The 17,928-nt window shown below is 35.2% G+C and overlaps 1 protein-coding gene across 1 annotated transcript in view; it reads right to left on the bottom strand.

Moving 5' to 3' along the window:
* HMCN1 (hemicentin 1) overlaps positions 1 to 17,928 on the bottom strand; it is a 474,606-nt gene that overhangs the window by 258,526 nt on the left and 198,152 nt on the right. The window contains exon 11 of the mRNA XM_047840704.1: positions 17,308 to 17,583. Coding sequence (XP_047696660.1) covers positions 17,308 to 17,583 — 276 coding nt within the window. The remainder of the gene's footprint in view (positions 1 to 17,307; positions 17,584 to 17,928) is intronic.

The raw sequence follows: 17,928 nt of genomic DNA on the forward strand, positions 1-17,928 counted from the left end.
TGTAACTTGGCTCTGAGAATTTTTATGCCTGCCACTGCTCAAGGTCCTGCTATATTGATCATTTATCTCATGCCCATGGATTCACAGGACACAACAGGAAATAGCAATTATTCAAAGTTTCCATTGCATACATTCCACTTCTACGGCAGAAAACAGACTTTTGAAAGCAAAGTAATGAATCAGGAAGTTATTGTCAAAAAGGATACAAAAACTCCCTGGGGTAACTGGAATGTTGATATATCTGGCCTAATCAATTCCACATTTTACATCTATATTACTACAGAATGCGAATTAATCTTCAAAGAAAGTACCATCAAAGAAATAATAATTTTCTTAGTGTAAATATTTCCCACTCAGTAAGATAAATGAAAATAAATTCACTTGCACAGTGTTTGAAATAGAAGTTATAGGTATTAACAAAAATAAATAAATTTAATAACATGTGGTTTTTGCACAATTATTATGTTCCAGGCTCTGTGCTAACCTGTAGGGAGACAATGATGAGCCAAACAGACATGGTGCCAACTTTCCAGTTAACTGCATTTTTAATATAAATGAGATAGAGAAATTCAATTAGTTAGATCTTTATATATTTATGATATATCTTTACTATAAGTTAGCCCGCAAATTGTGGCTTAATTTCACTAAGAAAAATTAGTCTGAGAAATCCTGATACATTTGAAGGAGATACAAGTGGTAACACTAGACCAGTAGGCTACACAACTGGATAAAACTAATTAGTGCCTAATTGCAAGCAGCTTACAATCACCCTCCTTTTTTTCCTGTTTACATTGTGTTCTTCAAATTATGATTGTCTTTGATGTTAATGTTTAAAGGGTTTTTCCTGCCTGTGGAATTGGTTGATAGTCTTATTATTCCATGGATTCTTCTTGGTGAACATATGGCTACAGAAATACAGGAGGTCAAGGGCAGGCTGCCCATGGCCAGTAAGTTCAAGTTGTGATTCCATCTGGAATCCATCAATTCTGAAATGCCAGAGGACTACACATGCTGTGGGAGTGTTTCAGATAATCTTTAGGGGATGAGGGGAAAAAGGAACACTTCTTTCTCTTTGGAATTTATTGAATACCCACATTTATTCAGTCCCACTTTCTGAAAATAAAATGTTTCTTATGCTTAGCTCATGTTGACCTAGGATTGCTGCAAAGATTCAGCAGCTCTTGGGATTTATGTCTAAACACGGTGCCTCCCGATAAAATCTAACAGAATTGGCCTGGCATCTCTCCCAGCAAGAATTCCACTGGTAGGCTCAGTAGTTCAGGTATCAAAGTGAAAATAAATGTCAGTTACTCAAACCAGGATGCAGAGGGCTAAGAGGTCATTTCTCAAATAAAGCCTGGACATAGGGTGCTGCTCAGGGTCATGAAATCAGTCTGTGTGCATACATACAGATGGGATGACATCATCTCACAGAAGGTGAGAAATTTGCCATTGTCCTGGAAAGAATATTTCTGCTGACAATAAGAAAATCAGAAAGGAAATGAACAAACATGGAAGCAAAATTAGATTTCTGCCAAATAACAGTTGAATAAAGATGGTCAGAATGATTCAGCCTTCACTTGATTAGGTTAAATAAGGCTGTAATAGACCTCACTATAATTATTTCAACTGTTAGAATTTTTAATTTTCTAGAAAAACAGTTCCTCTTGTTTTAATAAAGTGGTTTTAATGGAGCAGAACAAACTTAAAAGCCTCAGTTCAACTCTATCAAAGTCTGGAGTCAAATTTTAGGCTTTGGGGGGAAGTAATCCATTCTTAGTTGGTTTTCAATCTTACTTCACCACCACAATAATCACCATTATCATCACCATTATCACCATCATCATCACCACCACCACCATCAACCACCAACATCATCACCATAAATAACAACTTGCTTTTCATTAGCCAAAACAATGGAAACATGGCACTCTATTAGTATTAAGGCATTAATCCATTCTTTATATTTTAGTCATAAAAAAAGCAAAATAGGTGAGTTTTTACAATTTCTCACCAATGATTTAAAGAGATACACATAGATTATGATACTAAAAATAAAAAAATAAATACTGTTTTAAGACTTAGGTGTCTTAGCACTCTCTAAATGGCAAGGCTAGCAAAATGAATTGAAAATAGCTATTGTTCTGCCTTCAAAGGCTGTGAAAGATAAAATCTTGCCTAACTCTTGCAAATCTCCAATGTCAACCTCACACTCTCAAGACATATTTCCTGTTGGTGGTCAGCTGGATCTGACTTGTTGCTGTTTTGCCTCTGATAGGACATTCTCAAAGAAAAGATCTAAAAGACTTTCTCTTCAAGGTGATTTAATTATCACCAATAAATTAATCAGATGATGGAAATGCTCTGAATTATCTAAGCAACAATTTAAAATATTTTCACCACTGGCATGTGTAGTTTACCTGGACAAATTTCTTTGTGTTTCATCCTTTCACACAACAAACATTTATTGAGTACCATAATTTAGACACTGTATAACCACACAGAACTCACAGAATACTGGATACAAATCGAAATTATGTACAATGAGGTGCTAAATCTCCTTCTGGTAGTCAGCTCTTCAAATAGGAAGGTTGGCAAAATTATTGAGTGCCTGTTACATGGTAGGTATCTAACTCTAGGCCTATCATTTATTTTCCACAATAACTCTATGAAGTGTCACAGCCATTCTATGGATAAAGCACCTAACAAGCCTCAACATGGTTAAGTAATCCATGTGTCTGGTCTATGCCTCAATGGGGATAATAAGCCACAGTGTTATTGCAGATTAGTTAAATTAACATACATAAAACACTTAAAGCAACTGCTGGTGCACAGTAGGCACTATGTAATTTTTGCTATTATCAACATTCCATTATACAGTAAAGTATGACGGAGAGTGATCAAATAAGTGACATAGCATTTAAAATAGGTGTGTCTATATATATTATCTAGGCATTTACAAATGAAACTTGATCACAATTCTCATACTTGCATGTTCTATTTAGATCACACATCCCACTAATAAATGATATGAAATATACCTTATTTGATTCTTCTGAAATGTAACAAGCTCTAGGTACTCAAAATTTGTTAGAAATTTCAATAAAAATAGATAAATCTAGTTTTTCCACATTTTGCTGATTAAAAAAAAACCCACGCTAATACCTATGTCACCTGGCACTTGTTAAAAAGGGGATGTGATGATGTAATGAGCATATGGTTATGATAATATCAATTTCATACTGAGTGAAGTAATTCTGGTCATTAGGGTTTAACTTCATCCATCATCTTGAGAAATACTTCCTTTTTTTACTGCAACATTCTCTCTGGTGACGCGAACTAATTAGTGACAGACATCCACCCTTTCCTGACACCATAGAAAAAAAATTAATACTTCTAATGTTCATACAGACATAACATGGAAAAAAAAAAGGAAGCCTTGTCTGGCCCTTTGACTTCATGTGGCAGCATGTGATTATGGAAGAAACGTCAGCTCTCCATGGAATATACTCAACAATTTAACCAGGACTCCCTTGTTCATTGTCAGCTTTAAAAATCCTCCTCATAAAGGAACAACTAGTAAAATCAGTAGACTTATTTCTTGTCCCCAAAGAAATAGGATGATAGTGTGTTTTAAACAAAACTTTAAATTCATACCATGTAATACATACCACACCATTTATTCTAACTTTCACTCCTCAGCCTGGTCAGTACAAGCATTTGGAAATATAGCAGCCATGTCACCTTAAAATTGATAAACTGCTTTAGCCTCTTTCAAAAAATTTTGCCAAACTTACATGATATAATTTTTAATTATGGTAAACTAAACAATACTTAAAAAATCTTTATAAAATTTTCATATGATAACTATCAGACTTTGTTACAAAATAGGTTTTAAATGTAAGCAGTGATTTGCTGGCATATGCTGCGAGGGGAAAAGAAAGTACTTATGTAATGACATCGAACATTGTTGATGTGACCCAGATAAGCCACTGAAATTCACATGGAAACATGAAAGATAAAGTTAGTGACCCAAATCTTCCCTATAGTCTGTTACTATTACTTTGAGGTCCATTCAGCAATTAAGGAACACACACCTATTGGGTGCAATTGTGTTTTTCTCTTTGTGCAGGGAGCTGTGGTTAAAAGGCGGGGGGGGGGGGGGGGTCAGTAAAAAAGTACCTCAGTACATATAATATGATTGGGGAAAAATGATGGTAATTAAGTACAAAATTGCGTGTCACAAAAAGAAAGAAAGAAAGAGAAAGAAAGCAAAAAGTTCTACAGAAGCCTGACTATTCAGAAAGATGGTTTAGTTGATGGTCATACCACCTGAATCTCCTCTGATCTTAGAAGCTAAGCAGGGTCATGCCTGGTTAGTACTTGGATGGGAGAAAGAAGGTGGTTTATGAGAGGAAGTTCACATCAAAGGTAGGATTTAGATAGGAAACATTAAAGTCAAAATAGCTCTTTGAGCTAGGTCATAGAATCTGAGTGAGAACTATGTAATCTGGAGGTAGTCGGGATGCTTCTGTGACTCAAGCAATGGGCGTGGAATTGGGCAAATCATGGAAAGATAGAAGTAACAGAGCAGAGGTAGAGCCAAAGCAGCAGAAAACAGGAATCCACGGAAAGTATAATGGACATGGAGCCTGGTAGAGGAAACATTCACTGGCCACCAGAAAATCAGTTCTGGAGACTGAAGATGAAGACAGGTGTAGTACCTCGCCACCCTTTGGAGAAATTCGATACCAAGAAAATTCAAAACTCATACAGACACTACAAACTGTCTGCCTGATACTGCTCTAAGAGATAACATTTAGCAGCATGAGTAATATTTCATGGCAGAAGATAATCTGATATTTTCTCTACTTTGAATTCATAATTAGAGGTGAAGTTTAAAGAACAAGTTCAAATATTTAGTTACCCATGTTAAAGAAACAGGCATAAAGGAAAAGACATAAGAATATCTGATTCATTTAAAGTGAATAGTATCCTTATATTGAAAGGAAACATTTTTATTTCTTTTTTTTTTCTCCATACATTGTTTTAGGAGGATAAAGGTTGAAGATAAAATGTTAAAAGTATTATGGAAGATGGGATGCCTGGGGGAGCTCAATCATTTAAGCATCCCACTTAGGCTCAGGTCATGACCTAGCTGCTAGTGGGTTTGAGCCCCGCCATCGGGCTCTGTGCTGACAGTTCAGAGCCTGGAGCCTGCTTCAGATTCTGTCTCCCTCTCTCTCTCTGCCCCTCCCCCTCTCGCACTCTGTCTCTCTGTCTGTCTCTCTCTCTCTGTCTCTCTCAAAAATAAACATAAAAAATTAAAAGTATTATGGAAGAGTCAGTGTGTGGAGGGCTAACGATTGTCAATTTTATTCTGAGGTAATTAGGAAACCACAAAAAGGTTCTGAATGCATGGGCATTTAAGGGAGGGGCGCCTGAGTGGCTCAGTCTGTTGGGCATCCCACCTTACTCAGTTCATGATCTCACAGTTCGTGGGTTCAAGCACCACAGTTCATGGGTTCAAGAACCCTTGAACCCAGTTCGTGGGTTCAAGGTTCTGTGCTAACAGCTGGAAGCCTGGAATTGCTTTGAATTCTGTGTGTCCCTCTCTCTCTCTGCCCCTCCCCTGTTCGTGCTCTGTCTCTTTCCCTCTCAAAAATAAATAAACATTAAAAAAAATTTTAAAGCAATCTTGGGGAAAATTCACCTGATTACACTATGAATTAAAGTGAGGGAACAAAATTCGAAGGAAGTCCAAGAAAAGAGGATTTTAGTAGTTTAGGTTTGTGACATGCAAAGGGGATGACATGCAAAGTTACCAGGGAAATAAGGAAGGGAGTGATTTGAGAGACACTGACAAACTGAACTAACGTAGGGAACTAGCGTAGGGAAAGTGGGAAGCACCTGGGCCTAAACATATCATTATACCTGGGATAATTCCATCTGAACTCTAAATTTCACATTAGCTCATTCACACTGATCCCTATTAGCATTGCCAAGCATCCACTGATTCCAGCATTGCCCCACAGAAAATATGTCCCAATACATCCATAAATAAAAAGAGAATTGGAAATTCAATTTTAAAAATTGATACACTGTGTTTGTGTGGTCTGAGGAAGGAGCACACAAAGTGAAAGCGAGAAAGAGGAGGGCATGATTCCTTGAAATAGATCCCAAGTGCCCGGACTCCTGGTCTAGTGCTTTCATTACCCCAGGAAGCAGTGAGATTCACAGAATCAGGCAAGAAAGGATTTTTATCTCAGCAACTTTCTGTTTAAGAAGCAGGGTTATAAAATTCTAGAAGCTTTCCTTAGCCTCCTCCAAAAGGATATGTGTCCAAAAGTCACCTAGTGGAGCAACCAATTGTAAATTGTTGTTTAAAAAGGCATTGAATTACATTTTGGTAAAAAAAAAAAATGTATTTTTAGGGCTGTCAATTAATCCCTGTGATGGAAGATTTCCAAGCTTCTAAGTGTTCCTAGTGATAATTTCATGTAATGAGGAATTAAGACTCTGATGAGAAGATACTCCATTAAGTAGTTTTCAGTATTAAGTTTCTGTTTTTTACTTGAGTTCTCACAATAAAATCTAAATAAATATCCTTATTTTGGAGATAGTTAAAAACCTACATTCAGCCTAACCACTTAATTGATTTGTATATTTGAAAACATAATAGAACAGATTTACAACTGCTCCCCAAATACTTTTCTTCATTGTGGATGATACGTTGAATGATCTAACATCAAGCAATGCTAGATGAGAAATTGGAAAATAATTAGTATTTAATTACTGAACATAATTTCTATTGAATTGTACAGACTGTAAAATGTATTTTACAGAGTCTCTGACTCTTCTAAATATCTGTGTTTCCTGTTGAAAAAGCTAACTTCAAAAAGTTACATAATGACTGTCATTGAGCCTGCTGAGAATTGTAATTAGTAGTTATGTCCTATCCCAACAGATGTGTACCTAGTGATTTAGCTCAATCAGTGTATTTAAAACATACTGACATTGTTTGAAAATGCATTACTTCCGCTTCTGATTAGGGAGGTAACTCCAGCTAGTTCTAGTGGTAACCAACTTTTAAGTATGAAGCTTGCACAATGAGTAACAGAATCTCACTAAGAGTGATTTACAATAGACACATGTGCTTGTTCATTTAAATTTTCCTTAATTTTCAAATGAGTAGAAATGTTAATGGAATACATTTTCACATCTTTTAAGTTTTTCCATGCCTACTAGAAAGTTCCCATAAAAATGGCCAGGGATTCCTTCCAAAGAGCGAGAGCACAGGATGAAAACTAAAAGCCAACGAATCAGCCAAACAAAAACAGAAATCAACTGCCTGAACAAAGAGGCAAAGGCCACTGAAATCCCAAAGATAATGGAATCAAGTGCATATTTCCAAATGATATCTCATCAATGTAAATATGAAGACCTGGCTATAACTTTTCCAAAATGGCAGAATTATTCCTGAATGGCAATAATTCCAATGAATTATGAGAGTCCTTAATATACACAGCAGCTGCAATAAATTTCCTAAGACTTCTGCTCTTGCTATTTCTGCTTTTCTTTTTTCTCTGGAAAATACTACAGTTGTGCTATCCAATTCGGTAGCCACTAGCCAAATGTCTATTTAAATTCACATTTAAATTATCTAAAAGTAGATCAAATTTCAGAACAAGTTCCTTAAGGAGCACTAGCCATATTTCAAGTGCTCAAGTGCCACATACAGTTAGTAGCTACCACACAGAGCATCACAGATATACTTCTATCATTGTAGAAAGTTCTACTAGACAGTGCTGGACTAGAGAGAAGGTCTGTTAAATCTGAGAGGTCATTTATTCATTGATTTACCAGTAGGTGGTGCATTAGCAATAAAACACATAGGCAAGGACTAAATCTTGACAGTTATAGCTGGATTTGCAAAAAATCCCATACCCAAACACCAATATGGTTAGAAAATACAGTTAATAAGAGAAGGGCAATGATTTCAGAGATAGGCAGTGATAAATTTAGGCTAAATTCTATTTAGTGAAAAAATACTAATGGCAAAACACATGAAGATTTATTAAAAATTTACAATTTTTATTTTCCCAATGTAAAATATAAGGATATATATATGTAGCAAATGTTTGCTCCCTTGGTATCTATTTGAATTCCTAGTATAAAATTCCTCATATAAAATTATACTAATTCCTAGTATAAAATAATTTATACATTAACATTGTTTCCATATAATACTATATTTTTTCTTTCCTTAACATTTCAGGAGCTTCTTTGGGTGATTAGTCAAAACAGATTAAGACAATAAATATGATTGATAAGAAGGTTAGAATTTTTAAAGTCTATTCCTTCTTACTTAGAAAATCTTCAATTAAATGACGACCAGCATTGACTATTGCATTACCTTTTCTTTACTGGGCTCTCTTTATAACAATTTTCCAAAATCACAGAATTTCCAAATAGAAGAAAGTCCATTCTCATTTGACTTGGGGAAAAAAGGGTCAATCATAATTAGCATTATTACTTCATAGCATATTAGAAAAATACTGTTAAAGCTTTACATATATGTACATGTATCTTCTGATCCAGACACAATTATGGCAAGGATATCTTTTGACTATCAAAAGTTGGCAATGTAATATTATTCAGTGCTAAAAAGAAATGAGCTATCAAGCTATGAAAAAGACATGGAGGAACCTTAAATGCATATTACTAAGTGAAACAAGCCAATCTGAAAAGGATACGTACTGTATGTGTCAAACTGTTAAGACATTTTTGAAAAGGCCAAACTATGGAGACAATAAAAAGATAAGTGGTTTTCTAGAGGTTGGGAGGGTGAAAAGGAGAGATGAATAGAGCACAGAGGTTTTTAACAGCAGTGCCAATAAACACTCTGCATGGTACTATAATGATGGATAAATACCATTATAAATTGGTCCAGACCCACGGAATGTACAATGTCAAGAGTAAACCCTAATGTAAACTACAGACTCTGGGTGATTATGAAGTGTCAGTGCAAGTTCATCAATTGTAACAAATGTACCACTCTGGTGGGGGATGGCGATAATGGCAGAGGGCAGAGAGTATATGAACCATCTCTGTAACTTCCTCTCCGTTTTGCTGTGAACCTAAAACTACTCTAAAATAATAGGGTTTTTCTTTTTTTTTTTTCAAAAAAAGGGTTATGGTACTCAAAAAAGGATAATTTTATAAAGTATGCAACACTTATAGGATCAAAAGTACATAAAAGTAGATCTACATAGCACTTCTAGCAGGAAAGACTTAAAACTCTGGCAGTTACTTTATGTTGCTAGACAAATTCATTTGTTACCTTAGTTATCTTATCAGGGAAGTGACCCACAATGTGATTGAAAAAACACTTAGCCTTGCAAGTCCAATCTGAGGTTCAGAACCTCCCATCCTTCCAGTTGTCACTTCCTGACTCCCACACTCTCCTTCCCCAACTTCATCATGACCCAAATTCCTCTGACCCTTCTGATTTATTCCAATCTATCAGACCATGCCTTTAACCTTCTCTTCTTTCTTTATCCAGCCTAAACTCCACAGAGCTATAACTGCAACCACTTTTTCTCCCCCGGGTACCTTGTTTTTATTGTTTGCTGAGCCAACATCACAAAGTCACAAACCTGAATGATTTTTCCACTTGTATATGAAAAGGATCCTGAAAACGGCAGGAAAAAGAAAATCACACCATCCTAGGGACAGATCTCCCTCTTCAGCTGGACCCTCTACTCTCAGCATGCCCACATTGCTGTGTCTTCATTCTTCTGTGACTTTACACATGTAACTTTCTCCATCTAGAAAGGCTTTCCTGATTTCCACCTGGGTAATGCTGACTTATATTCCAGTGGATACCTCAGGTACCATCTCCTGTGTGAAGCCTTTCTCAACATCCACTCATCACTAAGAATTAAAGGCTCCTAGGTATAATACCCTGGTGAAATTCTTACCACACTGTGTTATAAATATTCATTTAATTTACTTATTCCCTTTCTTATATTATAAACTTATTGAGGGGAAGGATGCTGTTCTATCTTCATTTATACCCTCAGCACAATATCTGACACTTAAAGTTTTGGTGAATACAGGAAGGAAGGAAGGAAGGAAGGAAGGAAGGAAGGAAGGAAGGAAGGAATAATGAATATATAAACAAATAAGACACCAGCCCTGATCTTTGGCAGACCTGTGTTTTTAGTCAAGACACTTCATGTGTTTCAGTATTTGTTTTAGTACTATGAAAAAGTATACTGATAACAGTATTATTCAGATAGTGCTGTAGGAAACAGCATAAATGAAGATTCTATCATTATTTATCATTTAAATATCATTTAAAATGATTATCTATCAGTTTAGCACTATCAATAACCAAATGCTCCTAATGTATACCTTTCTGCAGATCCAGCAATAAGTACTAAGAATTAATTCAACTTTTATTCATAAGAGTCAAATATCATATCCCTTTCCTCATAAATAAAAATAGTAAGTTACGGTGTTTTTTCCTGTATTACAAATATCTAATCTGTAGAAACAGAATTTATTTTTAATTGGATAATGAATTTATAAAATAATAAACATTAATCGATGTTCAGGAAGAATATAACTCAAATAATTTTTTAGTACATCTTATGATGGAAATATTTTTCGGACTTGCCTTACCTAAACACTCTACCCTGTTTTTTTTTTAATTCCCCAATTAACATTTATTAACCACTCTCTACATCCCAGGCACTGTACTAAATGAATATACTCTAGCTCATTTTCTTTACTGTCCAATACCATCTAACATTATCCTAACATTTTTCTTCACTGCTGCTCTATGGTCTCTGGGCCCCTGAAAAATTTCTCTTGGACTAAAAGATAAATAAAAATTAAAAAAAAAGGAAATATGAACTCTACTTCTCATTCAGACTTCCCACAGACAGGATGCAACACTATGCACTAAATATTGTGTCAGGACTAAAGACACCAAACTGAAGAAAATTGGATCCTGCCATCATGGAACTTATGGTTTAATTGTCTTACATTTTCTCCGTGTGCTTGTTTTGGAGCATATTTATGGATGTTTCTCTCCCCTGACCTGCTCCTTAGCTACTCTACCAGAACTTGGGTCAAAAGATTTACCAAACTGTTGTGATCTACCTGGCCTACTGTATAAGGCACCAGAGAAGGAAGGAGCAACGGAGGGATAGGGAATTAAAATCAAGCAGTGATTTCTCTAAATCATCGTTACACACAATGCTGGAGATCCAGAGATTCTTAACCTATGCCACAGAAACCTGAGGACATTTGTAACTTTCCTATTGAAAAAAATTTAGGGGGGTACATGGGTAGCTTAGTTGGTTAAGCATCCCACTCTTGATCTCAGCTCAGGTATTGATCTCAGGGTCATGAGTTTAAGCCCCATGTGGGGCTCCACATTGAGCATGGAGCCTACTTTTAAAAAAATTCACTGCTCTCACTTTTCTGTCTATACCCAAGAGCCATTTATTTATATTATCTTTTTACACTTTCCTCTACCTGCCGGAACTTAAGGCCTGCTAATAGCCTGTGTAGGCATTTCTGTATTCAATGCAGAACAATGGAAAGACCCAGTTTAGATCTGGGCTGTGTCACTTGCTGGCTTTGTAACCTAGGGCAAGCCACTAGGGATTACATAACCCCATCCTAAGTCAAGAAAGATGTATAATTTTATTGAGTAGAATTGCATTTTCTTATAAACAGAAGCTTGCCTGAAACCATGGAGTCATTAGAATACATTCATCAGATAAAGAAAGTGAACATTAAACTTTTCTCTTCATAAAGTTTACAGTCACCATAGAAAGAACCAGGAAAGCAAATATTTCTATGGGAAACTGCGTTTTCCTTGGATGTCAGTGCAGTGAATATCTGAATCAAAACTTCACTAGATTATTTTCCTTCAAATCTAAAGGCCTCCAACTTACTCCTTATTAGATCCATAGTACAGAAGGCAACAAAAGCCAGTATCTTAACAGAGCATGTTATTCATTTGTGCTGATTCATACTGGGACATCAAACAACCAAGGAAATGAATACAATTAACTTTTGACAGCAAGTAATGATTTGAGGTTTTCATTTTAAGTGTGTGGTTTCATCTTATCTAAATGAAATCCACAAAGATGCACTAGTATTTAAAACATACATATACATGTCTCAGATCAACTTCCAACAACAGAAGGCTTAACTAGCAAGACTTTAGTGTATCAAAATGTCTAAGAAAAGAGAAAAGCAAATAAAAAGCAGTTTTCATTATTCAATCATGGATATCACATTCTATAAATCACAATTATTTTTGTGAAAATCTTGCAAAGGGAAAAATTGAAGAGATTGTCATGGCTCTGTTACTGGGTTATTCAGTATAAGAAAACCTAACTTATCAACTGAAATTCTGCATTTATTCTTTTTGCTTGACCTTACTTTGTTGCAGAAAGGATTTAAAATGCTTATTCTATAATATAGTCCTAAAAAATTCCAGACCCTTAAGCTTTCAAGTATGAATTTTTGTACTGATAAAAGTTCTAATCTGACACTTTTGAGAGGCACTATTTCTTAATTTATTTTCTTAATTATTCCTTATTTTTACACTACCTCTTATTAACTTTCTTAATTATACCTTAATTATTTTAAATATAAAAGTGATAACACAAATTTATGGAATATTTAGCAAAGAAAGAAAACACATTACCCATACATATTTCAATCTCCCAATAAAATTAATATGAGCACTTTCAAAAAAATTTAAAGCCTATTTACACAAAGTTTTTAAATAATGCATTCCTATTAAACACTTTTTTTTAAGTACATAAAAGTATAAATAAGAAGGTCACTTATAGTTCCACTGTCCCCAAACAAGCAATGGTCAATCTCATATTCACATTTTTGTCTATATCAATCTAACTGGGTTTCCCCCTAACCCTTTCCCGTCATAACTGTGGGTGGCTTCAATTTGTTTGTTTATATGTTTGACTAGCCGGACTTCTGAGTCTTATAAGCCCTGCTTGAGGAAATCCCCTTTTGGAAGAATTTCCTGTATCTAATTATACCATTTTCCCCACAGTGAGGAATTCTCATAATGAAGGAAGCATATCAACCTATTCACATTCTCTCATGCTCATTATGTGACTGATTCAAACAACCACAGTTTCTACGATCAGTGTTTCTTCTCAAGGCTCTTCTGGTAGAATGATAATGAGCCTAATGTCACTAAGGGAAATGAGAATGATGGAAAAGAGCCACTAGGACACTTGCTTCTGCCAAGGCTGGACTCAAAATTCCACGATACTGCCAAAACTGAGGTCTTTGAAGTGTCCATGGTCTAAGGAAGAGTTAAAGTCCCACTGGGAACATTGGAATGGCTTATTCTAGGATGGGGAAAAGAATAATCTGATTTTATCTGCTTTTCTGCTTCTCCCTTAGAGAGTAAAGAATATCTCCCCATATGAGAGAACATATTCAGACCCTAAGAACCAAACTATGACAAACAGTCATTGCAATTATTTTCTAGCCTTTAGCACATCTGAGAAGTCTGACACCAGTCTGATTTTATCCCTCCATTTACAACATATTGGGTCAGTCTGAATGTATGCTTGTGGAGTTTTTTCCCTTGTACTAATACTTTCAAATTTCAGCCAGGATGTGTCTAGATGAAATTCTCTCTTCATTGACCTCGCTTGATTTGCTTACCCAGGACAATTTTTTTTTCTTCTCTAGGATAATTTTCTTCAATTATATCTTTTTCTATTTCTTTAGTGTCACTTGTCTTTGTTATATAAATATATATGCTATATACCTACATAGCTTTAAGTTCCAAGTTGCAGTCTCTGTTTTTTATTTCTACTTGAAAAACAACAACATATTACTCACTCATAGTTTTTTTCCTCAACATTCTGAAAGAACTTCTCAAGTTTGTGCACCACATCCCTGATTTTATTTTTATGTAGTGTAAATTCTGTTTTTTAGTGCCTCTGATTCAAATTTGCATTATAATATTGCATTTTAACATCAAATCCTTTCTTATTTCTTCCATCACACTTGTTGATCTTTCACATCAGCCACTTCTTCTTCTATCATTATATACTACTGCTCAAAGGAGGATAAGTCTTTTAAAAAGACATTGGTGACACTAAACATTTTTTTCCCAGTCTCTAGAATGAACTGCTTTCAAAAGCATCCATTTCTTTCAAGGCTATCCCCCCTTGTTGCGTTCCTCAGTATTTTTTCCTTAGGTCCAGTGCTTTATTTTTTTTCCTATTTTGTCTTGATAATTTTCTGTTTATTCACACTCAAATCAGGTGACATCAAATCCAGACCCAGTGTCTGCCAACAAAGTGTTTTTTTTTGGGGGGGGGGGATGTATTGATATTTATTTAGGCATTAAAAATATCATCCTGTACAAAAATCACTTAAAAATCACTTAAAAGACATCAAAATAGGAAGGGAGGGTTGTGTTGCAACTTATCCTAGAAAAATAGCAAAAAATGGTATACATTAAGATATTGAGATCACATTTTATAAGCAATACCAAATACCCCAAAAGTAGTTTCCATACATTTAATGTAAGTGCTAATTTTGGTAGATTATTTTATTACCAAAACACATAACTATTTCTACCTAAGATACACATCAAATACTTAAAAATAGTGTATAACTCTTTTTTACATAGAGGAAAGCTGAAAATAATATTGCCCAGTGATGATGCCTCACACTGCTACAAACTTCTTATTTTTCTGAATAGTGTATCCAAATTATATTAGTAGCAGTATAAAAATAGGTAATTTTTCTTGCCAGATCATACTCTAATTATCTTCTGTAATATATAAATAATATTCTTTGTAAAAGTTAAGGTAATGATTTGCCATTTGTATCAATAAGACAGAAATATAATGACCAAAGTGTCAGAATAGTGTGTACACATTCAGGTATTTCAGTTCCAAAGAGTTTTGGAAAGTGTTTGGATGGACCTAGCTTATTTGGCTACTGTTGTTCTAGTTGAACTGCCTTTGCAGTTCAGACTAACTAACTGAGTTAGTCTGATGTCTAACTAACTAACTGAGTTAGTCTGATGTGCACAGCTCCTTGCCCGATTCTCATCTATGATGCTCTCCTGGCTGAGACTGGGATGCTGCCCTCTGCTACCATCTGTCTCTAAAATCGCTAGTTGACACCCCTATCAATGTTTCTCATTTCCAAATATTTTCATTTGGAGAGAAACATATATCCTAGGTTACAGTTCTCTAAGAGAGTCTGGGTTGCTTGTCTACTTCCAGTTCTACTGTTTTCCTTACTGGATGGTTATCGCTATCAATATGTGTGAGGCAACACCATTATGGCTTCCTAAAGAGTAACATTCTCTTTTTCAGAAAGTATGAAACAGAAGGACAAAGATGCATCCACTCAGCTTTCATGTGAACACAAAAAAGATGCACCATTGATTGAGATTTTCATTATACTGACCTTAAAATATAAAGATTACATATGCATACTTATATATACATATGTATATAAATAAAAATCTTTATTACATATATTTATAAATACATATTTATTATAAATAAATCTTTAGTATATATGTGTGTGTATATATATGTCTGTGTGTGTGTGTGTTTATATATATATATATATAAACACACACACACACAGACATATATATAAAATTCCTCCCCAAATTTTTACTACTGTTAATTGCCACTGGGTTTTAGTATTCTTCAGTTTTGTCTTTTTGAGGTCCTTATTGATATTTTACTGTTACATGAGAAGAGATTGCAGCAGCCACAGATATGCGATTTTAAACTAGAAAATTTGTGCCTGGGACAATTCTTTATCCATGGAAGTTTGAGAATCACTGGTGTAATCAACTAAATAGGATGCTAATACATTGAAAAGTTAACCCGAGGAAACTAGGAAGGTTCTGATTTTAGTTTACAATCCAATTCTAAGGGACTTCAAGTGAAGAACCAAGATCAAATTTTCCAAAGTCCATTAGCGTTTTGTTCTATCTGAAACAATCAGTTTACTAAAGAACAGTTTCAAAATTCTGGTAACTCAGGTTACCACTTGGATTGACTCAAATGATCTAGGCTGTCTACCATGTGGAAATGCAGTGAACCATCTACAAAAGCAATGTTTCCCTAGAGGTTTCACCAGATCCACTAACAAAAGAGATGTACATTCAGACTGCAGAACAGGTCTTAAATACCAGCGAGAAAACTAGAATCAGATGACCAATTTGCTAATTCTCATAGTAGTTTTACTTTTCTGCTTCTAATAACACTCTAAGCGCTAGCCCTGAGTCTCAGTGGTCATTTTCTTAGATAATCTTGTTAAAAACATCATCTGAGAGTGTTACTTCAGGCATGGCAAAAAGTTGTTTCTGATGTCATAACCAGATAGCCAGACACAATCCTGATGCAATCAGTCTCCCACATCGAGGATTTGAAATGAAATATTCTGTTGAGATGGTAACTAAATCTTTCAGCTTAACAGTGTAAAACTGGCAATAGTAATTTGCTCATTACATTAAGGCTCTCAGCTGGTACAGACGTTTAGAAGCTAAATATGATTCTATTGAAAGAGATTCACTGGAACAGATTCTGACCTTCATTTGATCGTCCTGAATGATATATATATATAGTTGGTAGCCATTAAACCACATTGTTAACACACTGTTTTCAGCTACCTAACATTTCGTCTCTAAAGGCATAATTAAAGATTGGCTTACCCTTAGTTTATTATCTTGTGTGTATAAGATAAATAAGATAAAAACAACTCTGCTAATATTTAATAAAATTTCACCAAGATGAGAAACATCTTAAATCTTACTTTAAAAAGATATAAGCAAATTAGTTACATCAGAAATAATGTAATACTCAACTCGGGAAAGACTTTTAACCAATCATTACAACAATTAGAATTTTTAAGTCCACATGATAGACTTGGGAATTTAAAACTATTAAATCATCCAGAGACAATTTCTATTTACATTTTCTTAAAATAAAGGTCTCAAACTCTAGGACTGGTTGGTTGTGTTTGTCTTAAAACGTCACCTATTTGTTAGTGATGTTTTAGTTTCCAGTTTGGTTAGCTTTAGGCCACCTAAGATCCATAAGGACTCTGTCATTCAAAATAGTAATTGTTTGGGTAGATATTGTTATTGTCATAGCCAACCTAAGGGAATAGAGAAACCAAACTTAAGGGAATAGAGATCAAATGAGGAAGAGAGAAAGGCACTGTAACTCTGAAGTTATCATACACACATACCTTGCACCGTGAGGAAAACCGAAGCAGCTGATGATCCTCCTTCATTGGAGACTACACAATGATACTCCCCAGCATCACTGAACTTCACACTCCTTAGCTCCAATGAGAGGTTGGCCAGGATCCTCATCCTTGCTGGGTCTGCCAGTCTGACATCTCTGTCATTCCTCTGCCAGGTTACATTGTAATCCACCGCGCTGATGACGAGACATGTCAAAACTGCTCTTTCTCCAGGAGTGACTGTGACATTATCAGGCACTTGGATGACTGGAGGGGGCTCTGGGTGAAACGAAAAGATTCAAATCAAGAGACCTAATAGCCAGTTTGCTCCCTTATAGATGTAGTTTAAAAATGTAATGACTGTATATTGAGAACCTGGTAGGGAAGATGCAGAAGACAGCTTATTAATTAGTATATATGTCTTTGACCGCAAGAAAATTATCTAGTTAAAAGATACTTTAAAAAAGTAGTACAGGAAATCAAAGGCATCAAAATTGGCAAAGATGAAGTCAAGCTTTCGCTTTTTGCAGATGACATGATATTATACATGGAAAATCCGATAGACTCCACCAAAAGTCTGCTAGAACTGATACAGGAATTCAGCAAAGTTGCAGGATACAAAAT

The sequence above is a fragment of the Prionailurus viverrinus genome, chromosome F1 (genome assembly GCF_022837055.1).
Source record: "Prionailurus viverrinus isolate Anna chromosome F1, UM_Priviv_1.0, whole genome shotgun sequence".
Taxonomy (NCBI): Eukaryota; Metazoa; Chordata; class Mammalia; order Carnivora; family Felidae; genus Prionailurus; species Prionailurus viverrinus.